Here is an 18,447-nt window from a genome sequence, read left to right as displayed (position 1 = left end):
TAATTTGGTTTTACAATTTAACTTTTTTAAATTTTATTTGATGAATATTATTAGTTTCTTTGGCTGTAATTATTTAAAACAAAAAACATTGTTTTTGTTTTTAAAGATAACATTATAACTTTTTTATATAATATTACTTTTAACTATTTTTATTGTAAATTGCTATTAAGTTATTTATTTGAAAATTTTTAATGATTATGAAAAATATTTTCATGTTTTATTTTATTAATTTAGAATTACAATTTAGATTTAACATTATAATTTATAACTTTTAACTATTTATAAAACGATTTTGTTTTTAAATTTAACTATAATTTTGATTTAAGTTAGCCCCTTTAACATTATTGAATTAATAATTTTAACTATTTTACATAAAATCATAAATTATACAAAAGTTGTAAATGTAAAATGATAATTTCTTAAATACAACAACATATCTAAACTAATAATTTAAATATAATATTTTAAAAAGTTAAAGTCATAATTTTATAAATAAAAATAAAATATGATATTTTAATATTATATTTTAGTAAATTTATAATTAGATATTAGGTTTTGCATTATTTAATATTCTTAACTAATTTATAATAGTTATTAGAAAGAAATTAAAAAGTTATAGAGATTTCAAATGCATATTATATAAATAATAAAAAAACATCTTTTACAAGTATACAGTGGTTACAAGCTATAAATCTGATACGCATATGCTAGGAGATTGACCAATACGTTTCGCAATGACATTACTATGGTTCTAACGCAAAATATAAAATAACATCGAAATTTTGCTAGAGTAATAGATCTTGGACAAAGTATAGAAACATGAACAAGAGAACAAGGTATGAAAACTTTAATGATACTAGTACCTACAGAAGGTCTGAACTAATTAATCTATCATTCAACTAATTCGTGACGAGATGCTCTGGATATATTTTTCATGAAAAAAAAAAAAAAAAAAAAAGATGCCTAAACACCCTAAAACCGAACTGGAAACATGTTGAACACCTCATCAACCAGTATCAAATGGTCATATGTACAATGACAAATCTTTTTAATTGCAATAGTTACGTAGGGTTTGAGCTGACAAATTCTGATGCATTAATCTTCTAGACTTCTCTAGAATGAAAATTTTGTTGCAGAACAACATATGTGTTGGGCGCATCTTATCTAACATGGATAATGTTGGTAGCATGCATAACATAATCTTGATAGATATAAAATATATGTATGCATATATATCTATCTATCTATATACTGACTACTTTGACCATCTTTGCTTCGTTCTCCTGACCTCTGGTGGTCCGATGAACAATTCCGTTTCCACATCTGAGTTCTCCTCGTTATCAACAACACGTACATCCGGTCTCATTTCTTCTGTTCCTTGGTCTGTTTGGATTAAGCACTGAATGGCAAAAAACACAGATTTAACTCTTAGATCGTTATGCAGGTTGAACAACATATATACATCCAGGAGATACGGAAGAAAAACCATACTAACCTTCTCAGTAAGTGATGCATTTTCAGCTGCTAGCAGTTTCTCCTGAAGATCGATCCACATAAAAAGAAATACTATAGTTTATTAGTTTCTCGAAAAAAAAACCTTCGTCCCATATTAATGTAGTTCTCGCATTGGACAACATGTAAATAAATCATTCCATAAAACTTGTACATCCACTCTAGCTTAATATGAGCGTTTTGATCAGTTATATATATAGCATAACTGGGTAGGTTTGGAATCATTAAGCTGCGTACCTTTGCTTGTAGTTGCTCAATCTGTTCATTGTAGACTTGCATCTAAAACGTCAAGTATTCAACAAAAGAATGTTAAAGATTCAACCATAAACCCTAAAATTGATATGGAATTGAAGAAGGAAGAATAATTCTTTGATAACGAGTAACAATTTTTTAAACCTTTCTTGCTCGAACAATGCGTACGCTCCTCTCAAGCTGTTGTTCAATCTGAACTATTTCTTCAATGGTGCTTGATCCTAACCCTTCTCCCAAAAGTTTCCTGCATTGCAACTAAGATCAGTAGCCATCTTTTTTTCTTTAATTGTATATATGAATCTGTGTGTGTGTGCTTGTTTGTTTATTTAAAATACAATCTAAATATACTCGTATTGATTAATAAATAGCAATTTTTAGCAATAACAACAATTGTAAGATCAGTAAGCATTCTTTTTCTCTTGTTTAATTTCTTCTAATTTTAATTTAGTGAGATTCGAAACCTCAGAAGCATATAAAGTATATTTTTGGACAAAAATTGCACCCTTTTGCCTGCTGCATTAACGATTTTAAAATGATCAGTAGCCATTTTTCATCCTATTTTTGTGGTTTTTCCATCAGCATTTGATCTTCAGAAGCATATAAAGTATATTTTCAATGATTAAAACATAAAATGGCACCTTTTTGCAACTTCTAGGAGTTCTACCTTCTTTGCCATAGTAGCTGTTTCATGCTTCAAATGCTGCAACCAAATTATATATATCAAAAACAAACAACCGAATTATATATCAAAAACAAACAACGTTCGTCTTTTGAATATTGTTTGTACATATATATTAAAAAAACTGAATTATATACATCAAAAACAAACAACCGAATTATATATGTCTGTGAACCTGAACATCTTCTATACTCGAAGAGTTTTCTGTTTGAACATCTTTTACGTGACTTCTATATCGTTCAATTGTCTCCTGCATGCTGAATGATTTCAAAACCCAAATAAGAGATGCAATCATTGCCCAAAAAAAAGCCAAGGAAAATATGTAAAACAAAAGTCATGTATGTATTATACAAGTGTATTATTACACACATTCATGATATATATGTATGGATGAATGCATCTATCATATGTATTCATGGATATACATATATGCATATACGAGTTTTTTCAAACAGAAAAAGAAAGACACATACATATTTTGCAAGGCCGTGTTCATCAGGGCTTTGAGTTGACATTAATTCAATAAGGAAAACAAATGTTCAATCCTATGTACAGTGGTCTTTAAAACTTAATAAAATAGAAGTTATATGTAACATTCTGAATCGGAACACTTGTTTGAGGATATTTTTGTAAATTGTTACAATCGATCATCTAATACTTAAGACTGATTAGCAATTGTGTTTGTTTTGACCTTTCGAAAAACTATTATACTTATCAAAAGATGAGAAAACCACTCATGATATCTTAATTTCAAGCACCCGAGTCGGCTTTTCTATATATAACTTGAATATAATAATGTTAAGTTTATATAGGGCAATATATGTAAAAGAAGAGATACTATATTTTGTTACTATTATTTAAATATATTAAACACAATGAATATTGTACTAAATTTATATAAAACTAATTGTAAACAGATGCTTTTTATAGTAAAATCAGAAAAGTAAAAGCTTTGACATTCTTCGTATTCGGTATGATGAATATGAAATACACCATTTCAAGTTAACTGATTAAAACATGCCAGACAAGAGTCAATCAGATCATATCATTTTTATTATTTTTATCAAAAATTTATATTAATATATTAATATCATTTCTTTATTATTATTTGACTGGACTAAAAGGAAACACACATTGACCTCACTTCCTATAGTTATATGTTCTTCATTTATATATATTTAAAAATTCTCTAAATTTCGGTAGAAAGTCGAGATTCAACCCATAAAAAGGTTCTATCTTTATATGTATAGAGTAAGTATTTTGTACGAAACTAATCATGAAAGCGTTCAATAAGTATTTGAAACTAATTAAAATTCCAATTCCATAATATTGTATCCCTTTTTATTCATATAAAGATCCGGTTAACCATATTCGAGCAAATAACATTTTACGTCCGACTCAAGTATATTAATAGATCTCTGTGTATGTGCCTTGTGTAGATAACATCAGAAAGAAGATTGAAGCCCATTACTACGGAAAAGAAAGTATACATTGGAATTGGTTGGATAAATAGTGTTGTAAAACACTTTAGAATCAAGAAAACATGAAATTTAAGTGAGAAAATGGAACCTTGAGCTTGGAAACTCAATAACAGTATAATAAAGAAAGAATATTTTAAACCCAGAATAGAAATCATTATAAGGAAAAGAACCCACAAACCAGAATCAAGAAAAGATCAAAATGATCATGGGTCGCTTTGATGTTATCTATTTTCAGATCCGTTTGTGCATACGCGTATGAACGTATGCATTGAGTAGATAAAAGGGAAATAAATTTGAAACCCAGAATTAAAATCAAGATTATACGAATAAGAATTCCGAGATTAGAATTTACAAATTTTGATGATTAAGTGAGAAAAATGGAACCTTGAGCTTGCAAATTCATAAAGTTTGCCTCTTGGAGAGAAGATGATCAAAGCAACCTCAGCATCACAAAGCACAGAAAGTTCAAACGCTTTCTTCAACAAACCATTTCTTCTTTTGGAGAAGGTCACTTGTCTACTTGTAGCATTTTCAATCCTCCGCATTTGAGTCTTCCCTCTCACCATCTTCCAAAAATTTTAAGGTTTCACTCTATACAAAAAAGAAGTTACAGAAAGGTCAGAACCGATAACCAATCATATGTCAAGTCTTCTTAATGTGGTTGAAAGTAGTATGGTCGCATGTTCAAGTTACTGAAAAGTGAAAACACAGATTGGTTTGATGGAACCATGAATCTTTCTTTATATGCGATCAAGATCCATCAACAAAACACCAACCTCAAATACCCATATCAATTCTTGAATCAAGACAAGGTTTTCATAAGTACCGTAATAGAAAAAGATTGAAAAAGGTGCAATCTTTAGCTAAAACTATCAACTCTTACAACAAGATTTTGGTTCAAGAAAGAAAAGTCACCTTACAAAAGAGGTAAAAACCCAGAAAAAGGTTGTTCTTTCTTAGAGAGAGAGAGAGAGAGAGAGAGAGAGAAGGGCGGAAGATGTTTGTAGAAAACTCAGCGATGGAGTGTGTGTGGACTAGGGAGAAAAAGGGGTTTTCGGTCTTTTTAAGAAATGAAGCTATTGAAGTTAGAGCGATGGTTCTTTAATGACTTGTAAGGTGTGCATTGGGACTGGTACACATTGTGGGCATGGATGTTTTAGGTTTGCAAAAATGGGTAACCTTAAAACTAGCCCACAAGGAACCCCTAGATATATTAGGGATAGGCCTAAAATTGCCAATGGATGAGATGATTGATTGGTGCTCGAGTCCTCTTTTATGGGTGTATACCATAAAAAAGAAAAGAAAGTGGAAACTAAACTCACCCAATTTAACCACTTTCCTTTTTTATATTAACATGAATTCTTACCCAACAGTTCAAAGCTTGTTGTAACCTACTTTTCAAATAGAAGAAAGTAAAATTAAAAAGAAAAAAAGGAAGACATAAAACTATTGTTCGTGTTGAATTAATAAACTTCATGTAACAAGGAGATTGTAACAAGGTTTTAAATTCTGAAAATGTGACCACGTTTATTATACGGGAAAAATGAATATACCCTTAAGGGTATATAAGCTTAGTACCCAAACTTGTCATATTATATCGTTTTGTATAATATAACACATTTTAATTATTCAATGTTCATATAATTCAACTTCTAACTTAATTTAACTCTATGATTTTTGTAAATTACATATTTATTTTCTTCTTACATAATTTTCATTTTCAACTTCAATATATACACTAATAGGTGTTCGGCAAAAAGATATAATATAAGAGAAAAGTAATATTGAAATTTCAAAAATATTAAAAATAAATCAAGTTAGGGTTGAAGTTTAAGAACTTTATAATGAATATATCAAACAAAACGACGTATTATAGTGTGTTTCGGTACCTAAGCTTTTATATCCTTAAAGGTTTATTCACTTTTCCCTTATTATATATATATATATATATATATATATATATATATATATATATATATATATATATATATATATATATATATATATATATATATATATATATGATTTAGGTGTTTAGAATTTAGTTAGGCTACAAAACAATAATAAAGTAAACAGATTATTACAAATAAATAAATATTTATAATATGTTTTTGTTTAGCTTAATTTAAAGAAGTACATTAGTTATGTCCCAAATCCAATCATGTCTAGTAATTTTGAGTAATTTAACATAAACCCCATTAAATGTTAATTTATTATTTTTATAGTATTGTATATGTTTATAAATTATTGTTTTATATAATTATGCAATATATGCTCTTTTATATTATTACTAATATTCATATGTAAATAAGATTATTGTTTTTTATACAATGATTTTAGAATTATTCAGTTAATATTCTTTTATATTACGCTCAAAAACATTCATTTAACTTATTTTTTACAAAAAAATAATAATAATAAACTATTACCTTTTTTGACTGTGAAAGATAATTATTATACCCTTTTGCTAGAACATAGCGTTTTGCTTATTTTGGTAAATACAATATTCACACCCCAAAACAAGAAAGTTGGTACAATTCCAACATATTAAAAGTATGCAAAAGAAAAAGGAAAGGCATAGGGTTGTAATATAACACCTTGATCCAATGAAGGAAAAACAATTAAAAAAAATAAGAAATATTGGTATTAAATTAAGCAGATTAACAATAATTTTCTAAATAGTATTTTATAGAAAATTTTGGAATATTTTTCCTACCATTTTAAGAAAAAATTGATTTGTAAAGATATTATTAGTACGAGCAAATTGTTTTTAATAAAGTTTAACGACCCATGTAATTTAATTAGTCTAAATATTTATTTTATAGTTTGTTAATAAAATAAAAGGAAACACTAATACCAACGTAAATATCGAATTAGTGCAAGTGAACCCTATATTTTAAAACTTGTAATAGTTTTTTATAATTTGGTGGGTCTAAATGTCTAATTAATTTATAAAAAGTGTTATATAAACCAATTTATGTAAAAAAAAAAAGATAAAATAGCATAAGTTAGAATTAATGAATGTCATAAATAAATTGATTAAAAAAAAAAAACTTCAGTATTATAAAAACTTTTTAAGCTTTATAGATTGGATAATTTGACATTCAAATGTTACAAAAGAGATTAAATGAAAAAGCTCTACAATCGTATGCTCTTAATTTTGATTTTATTTGGTCCATAAAAAATTCTTTTAAATGTAAATATAGTCATATTGCATTAAGAAAACCACAAATCATGTGTAAGATATTAGAAAGCATACATGTACATAGAAGGCATAACAAGTTGTACATGTATGTATGAGATGTTGTACATAGTTAATAAATAGAAGGGACCAAAAAGGGTGTCAACATCAAAGGTACGATAATGGAAAGCGTATGAACCAATCACAATTCGAAAACGCATTGGGAGCCTATGATTTTCATTGTAAAAAGCAGGTTGTGTCCCAGACTTTATTCGGACCCACACACCTTTTGTAGGGTCAGGGAAGAGGAGGCGAGGGTAGGTGACTCATTGAAATGCAAACATAAACAAATATAGTAATATACACATACATACCCGTATACATAAATAGTTATGAAAGTCATCTAATACTAGTAGTGTGAAAAAAAACATAAATCATGTCTAATCTAATTTACTAATTTTTAAGATTTAATCAAAAACTATATGCATATACCAAAATCGGTAATATAGATATGGTTTTTAAATGTGGCATCTGCGAAAATCTGTCCCACCTACTAAAATTATTTTTTAATATTCCGCTAAAAAAAACATATTCATCTTCGAAAATGTTGTGAAAATCTCTTAATAGGCTACAATGATCCTTATATGTCTTGAGTTTATAGTTCACTTAGGAGGGTGATTAACTATTAATTTTGTTAATATATTTTTTTTTGTATGTTAATCTAATTTATTGTTTGTGTTCATCATATTTTTTTTTTTGGAAAGGGAACTTCCCTAACGAGGGTTTCCGGGTCAGCTTTCGCGCACCGACTAATCCCCCGCTGCAAACATAAAGCTTTGCCTCATGCCCTGGAGTCACTGCAGACGAACCTCCATGGCCACAAGAGCTGAGTGGTGCCAAAATTTAAACATGGGTCAATAGGTTATCCACCATATCTTCATCATAATTTTTTGACCAGCAATCAGGTGATAGTTTGTCAAAATGGTGGTTATGATGAACACACAAGTTAAGTTATATGACATATATTATGTACAAAAAAAAAAGTTTAAATTACACAAATAGTCCCTATGGTTTGGGGTAATTTCTACGTTTGGTCCATAACTTATTTTTTTAACTCGGAATTTCCTTATTATTTATTTTTATTGCGCGTTTGTTCTCTACCTTACCTAAAAAGACTATTTTTCCTTTGATTTTTTTTTTATTTATTTAAATAAACACACCCTAACCCCACTTCCCCCTCACCTTATCTTACTTTACATACCCCACCTTATTTAAATAAATTAAAAACTCAATGGCAAAAATAATATTTTTAGGTAAGACATGGACCAAGCGCGCTACAAAAATAAACTGTAGATACCTTCTGAGTTTAAAAAATAAGTTAGAAACCAAACGTGCAAATTACCCCAAACCATAGGGACCATTGTGTAATTTACTCAAAAAAGAACCAAAAATGAACAAAATTGTTGAAACAATAAACTGTAGATCGATAGATTCAAAACAATAAAGAAAATCAAACAAGAAGAAAGTGACCGAAGTTGTGCTGAATTATTACTAATCAATGTCTTAGAATATTTCAACGTAAACTTGTAAGTCCCCAAATCTGGAACCAACTAGTGATCAACAAACAATCAAGTCGAAATAATCAAGCACTAGAATAAGTAAAAAACAAAAATTGATCCAAATTGCACACGTTTTATATATGGCCCGAAAACGTCAAGTACAATGGACATTACACATACAGTTGACCACAAACGACCCCTGAGAACTGACAGACTAGTACACTATTTATAGGGAATAGTAGCAGCAAACTAGTTTGCAGCCGTGTAACGACCCGATTTTCATAATAAAATTTTCATTTTTAAGTAATCGCAACATTTGCATAAATCATAAAATTCCAAAACATCTGTTTTCAAATCAACATCTATTACATCATTATTTTTCTTTTAAGTCATCAGAATGTCCCAAAACATGTCAATAAAAGAGAGATAGAGTGCACGCCGCGCCATCACACCTTGCTCTTACCCTTAGGCTCCAAAGTACCCGAAACAAATCAACAAACTGTAAGCGAAATGTTTAGTGAGTTCCCTAGAGCATACCACACACAATGTCATGGGCTATTAAAGCTATACATATACCACATAAAACATGCAAATACGAACCAACAAGAATGTCATGGGCTACCCCACATGGTCTTTACCTAGGACTACCATGGGCTACCCCACATGGTCTTACATCTAATGTCATGGGCTACCCCACATGGACTTTGCCGATGACTGTCATGAGCTACCCAACATGGTCTTATATCCAATGCCTCGGGCTCCCCCCGGGGTCTTCCACGCAACCATATAATCATATAACATGAAATCATAAAATGACTGTCATACACAAAACATGATCACATAATGGGCCGGCCTTGGTGCCTTAGACCCATAGAGATGGTGAGAAGACTCACCTCAGTCTGCTAAATATAAATACTGCTCTCCTAACAGTCCGCAAATTCCAGAGCTGAATAATAATAATAATAACGTAAACAACATTAGGGCTTTAAATTAAATAAGGGGGAAAACGCAACTTCCAATTCCTCACTCAAGGCCCAAATACCCTATCCTTTCTAATGGGCCCAAAAGTCCAATTCCAAAATCTTTAATAGGCCTCTTGGACCAAAAAGGCCCAACCATTAAATCCATGGCCCATAACAGATGTCAAGCCCCTATTTCACAGAATTCAATCAAGCCTACCAACCAAATGGGCCCAAAGGCTCAAAGGCCCAAAACAGTTTAAGGCCCAACTGCTCCTGCGTACACCCAACGTACCATCTTGGTACGCGCATCATATTGAGGGTTTGGGGACTACGTGTAGCGTACAACTGGTTACGCCCAACATACAATCAGTTTAAGCACTTTCTCTATTAAGTGCTTAATGCTCGATTTCCTCACGACCAAAAGTCATATTTGGGTCTTCTAAAACATCCTAAGGCATAAAGTTGCCAACTTTATGCCCTTGCATGCCCCAAAAACGTCCAACACTTCCATTGAGACTTTTCCAAGGTCCTTTTCATGAATGAGACCTATGCATCCATCAAGATCCTATTTTTATGCTTCTAAATGACTAAGGGACCTCAGATCTGCCATCCTCATCTTATAGAGTTGCTAAACTCCTCAAAAGAGGTCCAAAACCAACCAAATGGACAAAAGTAGAAAACCCTAGCTAGATCTAAGGATTTAGATGGAAAGGTGCAAACTTTTTACCTCCAGAAGCTTTATAAGGTGAATTTGATGCATGATCTTGAAGCACCTACACGTTCCAAACTTGCTTGACCAGTTCTTCTTCTTGCAATGAACACTAAAAAGGTCACAAATGCACTCTTTTAAGCTCAAGAATGATCTCACCGGGTTCTCTGGGGTACAAGGATGCTCTAGGGCTATGGAGGCTTTATGGGGTTAAGTCCAAGGGGCTTAAGGTCGCTTAAATAGGCCTCATGTCTGAAAATTAAGATCTTACACCTTTGGTGCATACGCACCGCATAAAGCTTGGTACGCCTAGCATACCACGATTCTCCCCACGACCAGCTATGCACAGTACGCCAAACGTACACTTAAGTACGCCCAACGTACCTAAGGGACCATTCATGTAAAATATAATTTCCTTAGGTTTTCAAGCCATACCTGATTTTTGGGTGTTACAACTCTCCCCCACTTGGACTAGACTTCGTTCTCGAAGTCCGCAGCTGTGAATAGATCAGGGTAATGCTCTCGCATCTCCTCCTCTGGCTCCCACGTCCATTCGGAGCCCTTCTGGTGTTGCCATTGCACCTTTACCAACTTCACTTCATTGTTGCGAAGACCCTTTGTCTTCCTATCTAAGATGACGACCGGCTTCTCGACATAATTCAGGCTCCCATCCACCTGAATGTCGTCCAAGGAAACAATTGCGGTCTCGTCAGCAATACACTTCCGAAGCTGAGACACATGGAAGGTATTGTGTATCTGACTAAGCTCCTCTGGAAGCTCTAACCGATATGCCACCTTTCCCACTCGGTCTGTAATCCTGAACGGGTCTATGAATCGATGCCCCAACTTACCCCGCTTCTGAAACCTGATAATCCCTTTCCAGGGAAACACCTTCAGCAGTACAAAATCCCCCACCTGAAACTCGAGATCCGAGCATCGTCGGTCTGCATAACTCTTCTGACGGCTCTGTGCTACACTGGCACCCCGTGTCTAGCCACCACTTCTTGAACATAAATGTCCGCCAACTTTTCTGCGGATATACTCTCAGAGATCGGGATGAAATGGGCAATCTTTGTCAGTCTGTCCATGATAACCCATATGGATTCTACATTCCTCACTGCCCTTGGTGGCTTCATAATGAAGTCCATAGTGATCTCTTCCCACTTCCACATGGGAATGGGTAATGACTGAACCTTGCCATGAGGCCGCTGATGCTCGGCCTTGACCTTCCTACAGGTCAAGCACTGCTCAACGAACCAGGCGATCTCCTACTTCATGTCGGGCCACCAATAACTCAGCCTCAAGTCCCTATACATTTTTTTCACACGTGGATGTATAGAAAACTTGGACTTATGTGCCTCCTCTAATAGCATCTACATCACTCCTCCTGATACCGGCACCCATACTCGTCCACACTGCATCAAAAGACCGCAACTATCCTTAACAAACAAAGGATAATGTCCCCAGATTTTCTCCATTTTCCAATTCTCTCTCTTTTCCCCCACAACCTAGGCCCCTCTGATCATCTCTAACAAAGGCGTAATCACAGTCATCCTCATACAAATATCCCTAATTGGGGACCTTACCGTCTTTCGACTCAATGCATCGGCCACCACGTTGGCCTTCCCTGGATGGTATAAGATCTCACAATCATAATCCTTCAACACATCTAACCATCTCCTCTGCCGCATATTGAGGTTATGCTGATCCATCAAATACTTCAAACTCTTTTGATCGGTATAAATTATGAACCGTACCCCATAAAAATCGTGCCTCCAGATCTTGAGGGAAAACACCACCACCCCCAGCTCCAAGTCATGCATGGGGTAATTCACCTCGTGGGGCTTCAACTGCCTTGAGGCATAAGCAATCACATGCCCCCTCTGCATCAATACCGCACCCAACCCTGAAATCGATGCATCATAGTACACCACTAAATCATCCAACCCCTTGGGTAGTACTAGAATTGGAGACTCGCATAATCTACGTCTCAGAGTCTCAAACGTCATATGATGATCCTTACCCCACCGATTGGTCACATTCTTCTTGGTCAAGCGGGTCAATGGTACAACGATCTTGGAGGAATCCTGGATAAATCTCTTATAGTAGCCCGCTAAACCCAAGAAGCTACGAATCTCTGAAGCATTCTTCGGTACCTCCCATTGCGTCACAACCTCTACTTTGGCTGGTTCAACCGAAATCCCCTCCTGATTGATGACATGCCCCAAAAATTGTACTTCCCGCAGCCAGAAATCACATTTGGAGAACTTTGCATTTAGTTTCTCCACCCTTAGGGTCTCCAATACCTCCCTCAAAGGCTGCTCGTGATGCTCCTTGGTCTTAGAGTAAACCATAATATCATCAATAAAGACGATCAATGACCGATCTAACATCATCCTACATACTCGGTTCATGAGATCCATGAACGCTGTCGGGGCATTGGTGAGCCCAAACAGCATCACCACAAACTCGTAATGCCCATATCTAGTCCTGAAGGCTATCTTCGATATATCCTTCTCTCGAATCCTCATCTGGTGATACCTAGACCGAAGATCAATCTTGGAGAACCACGACACACCCTACAGATGATCAAATAAGTCATCGATAATTGACAAAGGATAACGGCTCTTCACTGTCAATTTGTTATGTTCCCTATAATCAATGCACATCCTGTGCGATCCATCCTTCTTTTTCACGAAATGGATCGGTGCTCCCTCGGGAGAACTGCTCAGACGGATGAAACCTCGGTCTAAGTGTTCCTGAAGTTGCGTAGATAACTCTTGCATCTTAGGAGGTGCCAACTGATATGGTGCCTTGGCTATTGGAGCCGCACCCAGTACTAAATCAATGCGAAACACCACCTGCCTCTCAGGTGGTAGCCCTAGTAACTCTTCGGGAAAAACATCCCGAAAATCTTGTACCACTGGCATACTACTCATATCCGACACGGTCTCTACTCTCGTATCCGAAACATAAGCCAGAAATCTCATGCAACCCTACTGCAAAAACCTCCTTACCCTCGCACTCGAACAGAGGGTCGGGCCTTGTGAGTCCCTCTCACCATGAATAACAAGTTCTCCCCCACTTGGGGTTCGAACCCTGACCAACTGATGCTCGCAATCAATCATGGCCCCGTTGGCCCTCAACCGGTCCATCCCAACAATCACCTTCAATCCTTGCAGCGGTATTAGAACTAAATCGATGTGAAACCTCTCGCCATGCACATTTAGGACACAGTCCCGACATACTCGCACATCAGTCACAGTGCGGGCATCTACAATCTCCACCTCGAGCAGGGTATCCAAACTCCACGGTGCGTCTCGGAATTTCTTGCTAAGCGCAAGAGACACGAAAGATCGGGTAGCACCCGAATCAAATAGAACATGAGCCGACATACCGTTTGCCAAAAAGGTCCCTATACAACATGATTCATACATATATAAGCACTTCGAATAACATAAGGCAAAGAAGAATAAACACGTACCAATCACGACTTCCGGTGCTACCCGAGCCTCCTCGGTGGTCAGCTGGAAAGCGTGGCTCTTCACCGCTAGAGTTTCCACCTTAACCGGGCGGCCATCAGTAATCCTCATAGTGGCAGGCACAGGCGCTGCCACTGCTCCTCTCCCTCCCTGCAACCTCGGACAATCAGCCTTTTTATGGCCGGTTTGGTTGCAGTGGAAACATATCAAGCCCTTCTTACGGCAATCATTGCTCATGTGGCCATGCTGGCCACAGGAGTAACATCCTGACGACCCAGCCGTCCGACAAGCCCCACTATGAAACCTCCCACACTTAGCACACCGGCCCTGGCCCTGTTGTCCCCTGCCCGAAAGATCAGAGGTCTTAGGCTTCTTTGCCTGAGCCCCTGCTGCATGCACCTACTCAGTCTTCCGCTTCGTGTGGGACTCCAACTCCATGTCCCTCTCACGAGCCTTCTCCACCATCTCATTCAGGATTTTGCACCCTGTAAAGCTCACAAACTCCCGAATATCATCCTCAGCATGGAATGATATCGGGTCCGCCTCATCTCCTCATCTGTAGCATACTGTGGGATCAACAAAGCTTGCTCTCGAAACTTAGCGGTGATATCCGGTATAGTCTCGGTGGTCTGCTGCAAACCGTGAAACTTCCTCACCAATCGATGCACCTCAATAGGCGGTGCAAACTCCGAATCAAAACGTCAAACAAACTCAGTCCATGACATCTCAGCCACACCAGTCGCTCCCACCTGACTGGTAACCTCACCCCACCCCACCAATCCTAGGCCCTGTCTCTCAGCATACAAGAAGTCGTACGTTGAGCATTATCAATGTCCACCACCCACCGTCGGCTAGCAATGGGGTCCCTCACCCCGGAAAACTCTGGAGCTCCACACGCCTTAAACTCCCAGAATATGGGAGTTCGGACTCCCACCTGATCTGCAGAACCTCAACCTTAAATGCCCCGAGTCTCTCCTCCATGATATCCATCATGCCCTCCTTGACCATCCAAAAAATGATTGGGGTAGCATCATGGATGCCCTTCGTGACCTCGGTCGCAATCAACTTGCACAGCCTCTCATCAATACCATCAGCAGTGTCTCCTAATCCTGTACCGGATCCAAATACCAATCTCGATCCTCCCACTCCAAAACGTGTTGTCACTATACTCAATTGAAAAAAAATCATAAATCACGATGATTAAGATTCCATATATGGGATCTCTCACACCGGTCCCCCTTGAAGTCATAAGATCTAACATTGGTTCGGGTATAGGTCCTGTGCTTCCAGTAGTACGGGCCCAATACTACCTTCCACACCTACCCGTACCCTTCTCGCTGCCTTACCTGATAGCTCCAATTCATCTCGTAACCAAAACATGACCCACAATTACCATATACCAATCTCAGGATGCCCAAAGATTTATTCTATGCATATCAATCAAATCAATCATAACAGGTTGCCTTTATGCATGCAAGTTGTACACATAAGAAGGATCAAATAGACTTTCGAATAAGATATTCTACCCTAGAACCACAACCAAACAAGGAACAGGAATAATGCCAAATCGATCATTCTGAGGCTATAAGCTCCTAACCGTATACAACTTTGAAAACCTACACATAGGAAATTCCATATAATCAACAGAGTGCATCAATCGGTATAACATGGCTAACATATTAGGGAACTACTAACTTGGCTCGGTTGATCACGTGTGTTGCTCTCTCATTTTTTCATTTCACTTTTGAAAACCCTTTTTAGTTTGTGTGTGTGTGTTTGTGTATATATATATATATATATATATATATATATATATATATATATATATATATATATATTGAAAACAATTTTTACATTTCCTTAGTCTGAGTCCCGACACACCTGAGGGTGTGCCCAAATCCCTCAAACCAAGGCACTGATACCAACTTGTAACGACCCGATTTTCATAATAAAATTTTCATTTTTAAGTAATCGCAACATTTGCATAAATAATAAATTTCCAAAACATCTGTTTTCAAATCAACATCCATTACATCATTATTATTCTTTTAAGTCATCAGAGTGTCCCAAAACATGTCAATAAAAGAGAGATAGAGTGCACGTCGCGCCATCACAACTTGCTCTTACCCTTAGGCTTCGAAGTACCTAAAACAAATCAACAACCTGTAAGCGAAATGCTTAGTGAGTTCCCCAGAGCATACCACACACAATCCACATACAAATACCCTAATAGCTATTAAAGCTATACATATACCACATAAAACATGAAAATACGAACCATCAAGAATGTCATGGGCAACCCCACATGGTCTTTACCTAGGACTGTCATGGGCTGCCCCACATGGTCTCACATCTAATGTCATGGGCTACCCCACATGGACTTTGCCGATGACTACCATGGGCTACCCCACTTGGTGTTATATCCAATACCTAGGGCTCCCACCGGGGTCTTCCACACAACCATATAATCACATAACATGATAAATCATAAAATGACTGTCATACACAGAACATGATCACATAATGGGCCGGCCTTGGTGCCTTAGACCCATATATAAGGTTAGAAGACTCACCTCAGTCTGCTGAATATAAATACTGCTCTCCTAACAGTCCGCAATTTCCCGAGCTGAATAATAATAATAACATAAACAACATTAGGGCTTTAAATTAACTAAGGGGGAAAACCCAACTTCCAATTCCTCACTCAAGACTCAAATACCATATCCTTGCTAATGGGCCCAAAAGTCCAAGTCCAAAATCTTTAATGGGCCTCTTGGCGCAAAAAGGCCCAACAATTAAATCCATGGCCCATAACATATGTCAAACCCTATTTCACAAATTCAATCAAGCCCACCAAGTAAATAGGCCCAAAGGCTCAAAGGCCCAAAACAATTTAGGGACCAACTGTTGCTGCTGCGTACGCCCAGCGTACCATCTTGGTACGCGCAGCGTATTGAGGGTTTGGGGACTACGCATCGCTTACAACTGGTTACGCCCAACGTACAATCAGTTTAAGCCCTTTCTCTTTTAAGTTCTTAATGCTCAATTTCCTCACGACCAAAAGTCAGATATGGGTCTTCTAAAATGTCCTAAGACATAAAGTTGCCAACTTTATGCCCTTGCATGCCCCAAAACGTCCAAGACTTCCATTGAGACCTTTCCAAGGTCCTTAATCCATGCATGAGACCTATACATCCATCAAGATCCTATTTTTATGCTTCTAAACAACCAAGGGACCTCAGATCTGCCATCCTCATCTTATAGAGTTGCTAAACTCCTCAAAAGAGGTCCAAAACCAACCAAATGGACAAAACTAGAAAACCCTAGCTAGATCTAAGGATTTAGATGGAAAGGTGCAAGCTTTTTACCTCCAGAAGCTTTATAAGGTGAATTTGATGCATGATCTTGAAGCACCTACACGTTCCAAACTTGCTTGACCAGTTCTTCTTCTTGCAATGAACACTAAAAAGGTCACAAATGCATTCTTTTAAGCTCAAGAATGATCTCACCGGGTTCTCTGGGGTACAAGGATGCTCTAGGGATATGGAGGCTTTATGGGGTTAAGTCCAAGGGGCTTAAGGTCGCTTAAATAGGCCTCATGTCTAAAAATTAAGGTCTTACACCTTTGGCGCGTACGCGCCACGTAAAGCTTGGTACGCCCAGCGTACCACAATTCTCCCCATGACCAGCCATGCATAGTACGCCAAGCGTACACTTAAGTACGTCCAGATATTTGGGTGTTACAAGCCGTAAACACCATATGGACCGAAAACAGGACGTTTTCGGTCCACCCAACCGAAAACCCACAAAATGCTTATACAAAGTGTATCAAAACCTACAAAACATCAATACTTAGCTCAAACCAACAAAACATGTCCTAACAGTCTCCCCCTTGGTTTGAGGCTAGGCACTAGTCCACATGCGTTTGTTGATAAGTTCAGCAACCATGCTCGTATATTCTTTAGCTGCAACCTCCAAGAGCTCATTTTTTACCATAATTTGATGATTTGCCAAAGTATGGATGTCGCGCTCACCAAATTGAAAAAGATCCTTCGCTTAAATGAGGTGTATTGTACCGGTCGAGAAGTTGATAACAGCAAAAGTTGTGACCTCATCGAAAACCCAATATTCCATATCGTTTGGATGTCCATCAGGAAGCTGTTGAACAATAGGAATTTGTTTGATCTGTCGAGTAGGAGGTCACATCACATTTTTAAAGGTTCGATTGGTTCTAGGATCAATTAATCCTTTGAATTTCTTCACGATAGAATCAATAGTCTTCATTATGTCAAACTTCCTCTTGACTTGATTCTCCAGAAAGAGTTTGAACTTGGTTCCGCGAGGATCACCTGAAGGATTGTGGAAAGGAGCTTCAGATAGTTCCGCAAGATCAACTTTAGTCCAAGAACTAAAGTCATTCTGATTAGCATAGTACTCCACGTTTCCACTTTTCCTCTTGACCACCCATACATTTAATTTGTTGTGAAATCCCCACATTATAATACCCGACTGGTCTCCGTATTTGGTTTTGAATAGCCATCACCTGAGCTTAGAAACACTTAGTTTAGGCCAATCTCCACGAATATTTTGATTAGAATTTTTCATGAAAAGCATTCCTATTTTGCCTTGA

At 36.7% G+C, this 18,447-nt stretch overlaps 1 protein-coding gene across 3 annotated transcripts; it reads right to left on the bottom strand.

Annotated features, from left to right (window-relative positions):
- Nucleotides 1-992: 992 nt before the first annotated feature.
- Nucleotides 993-5,129, bottom strand: LOC145004421 (MADS-box protein SOC1-like). 3 transcript variants are annotated; one of them, XM_078963335.1, is made up of 8 exons: nucleotides 4,751-5,129; nucleotides 4,309-4,515; nucleotides 2,619-2,700; nucleotides 2,403-2,464; nucleotides 1,909-2,008; nucleotides 1,750-1,791; nucleotides 1,496-1,537; nucleotides 993-1,399 (listed from the first exon to the last, which is right to left on the bottom strand). In XM_078963335.1, the coding sequence occupies exons 2-8, from the start codon at nucleotides 4,488-4,490 to the stop codon at nucleotides 1,256-1,258; spliced, it is 654 nt and encodes a 217-aa protein (XP_078819461.1). In that variant the 5' UTR covers nucleotides 4,491-4,515; nucleotides 4,751-5,129; the 3' UTR covers nucleotides 993-1,255. The 3 variants fall into 3 exon arrangements, with proteins under 3 accessions (XP_078819461.1, XP_078819460.1, XP_078819462.1); XM_078963334.1 differs by having other exon boundaries at nucleotides 4,840-5,117; XM_078963336.1 differs by lacking the exon at nucleotides 4,751-5,129 and adding an exon at nucleotides 4,701-4,722.
- Nucleotides 5,130-18,447: the final 13,318 nt, after the last annotated feature.

The sequence above is a fragment of the Lactuca saligna genome, chromosome 7, assembly GCF_052625555.1.
Source record: "Lactuca saligna cultivar CGN05327 chromosome 7, ASM5262555v1, whole genome shotgun sequence".
In the NCBI taxonomy this organism is placed as follows: Eukaryota; Viridiplantae; Streptophyta; class Magnoliopsida; order Asterales; family Asteraceae; genus Lactuca; species Lactuca saligna.
This window is presented reverse-complemented; position numbering and strand designations above follow the sequence as displayed.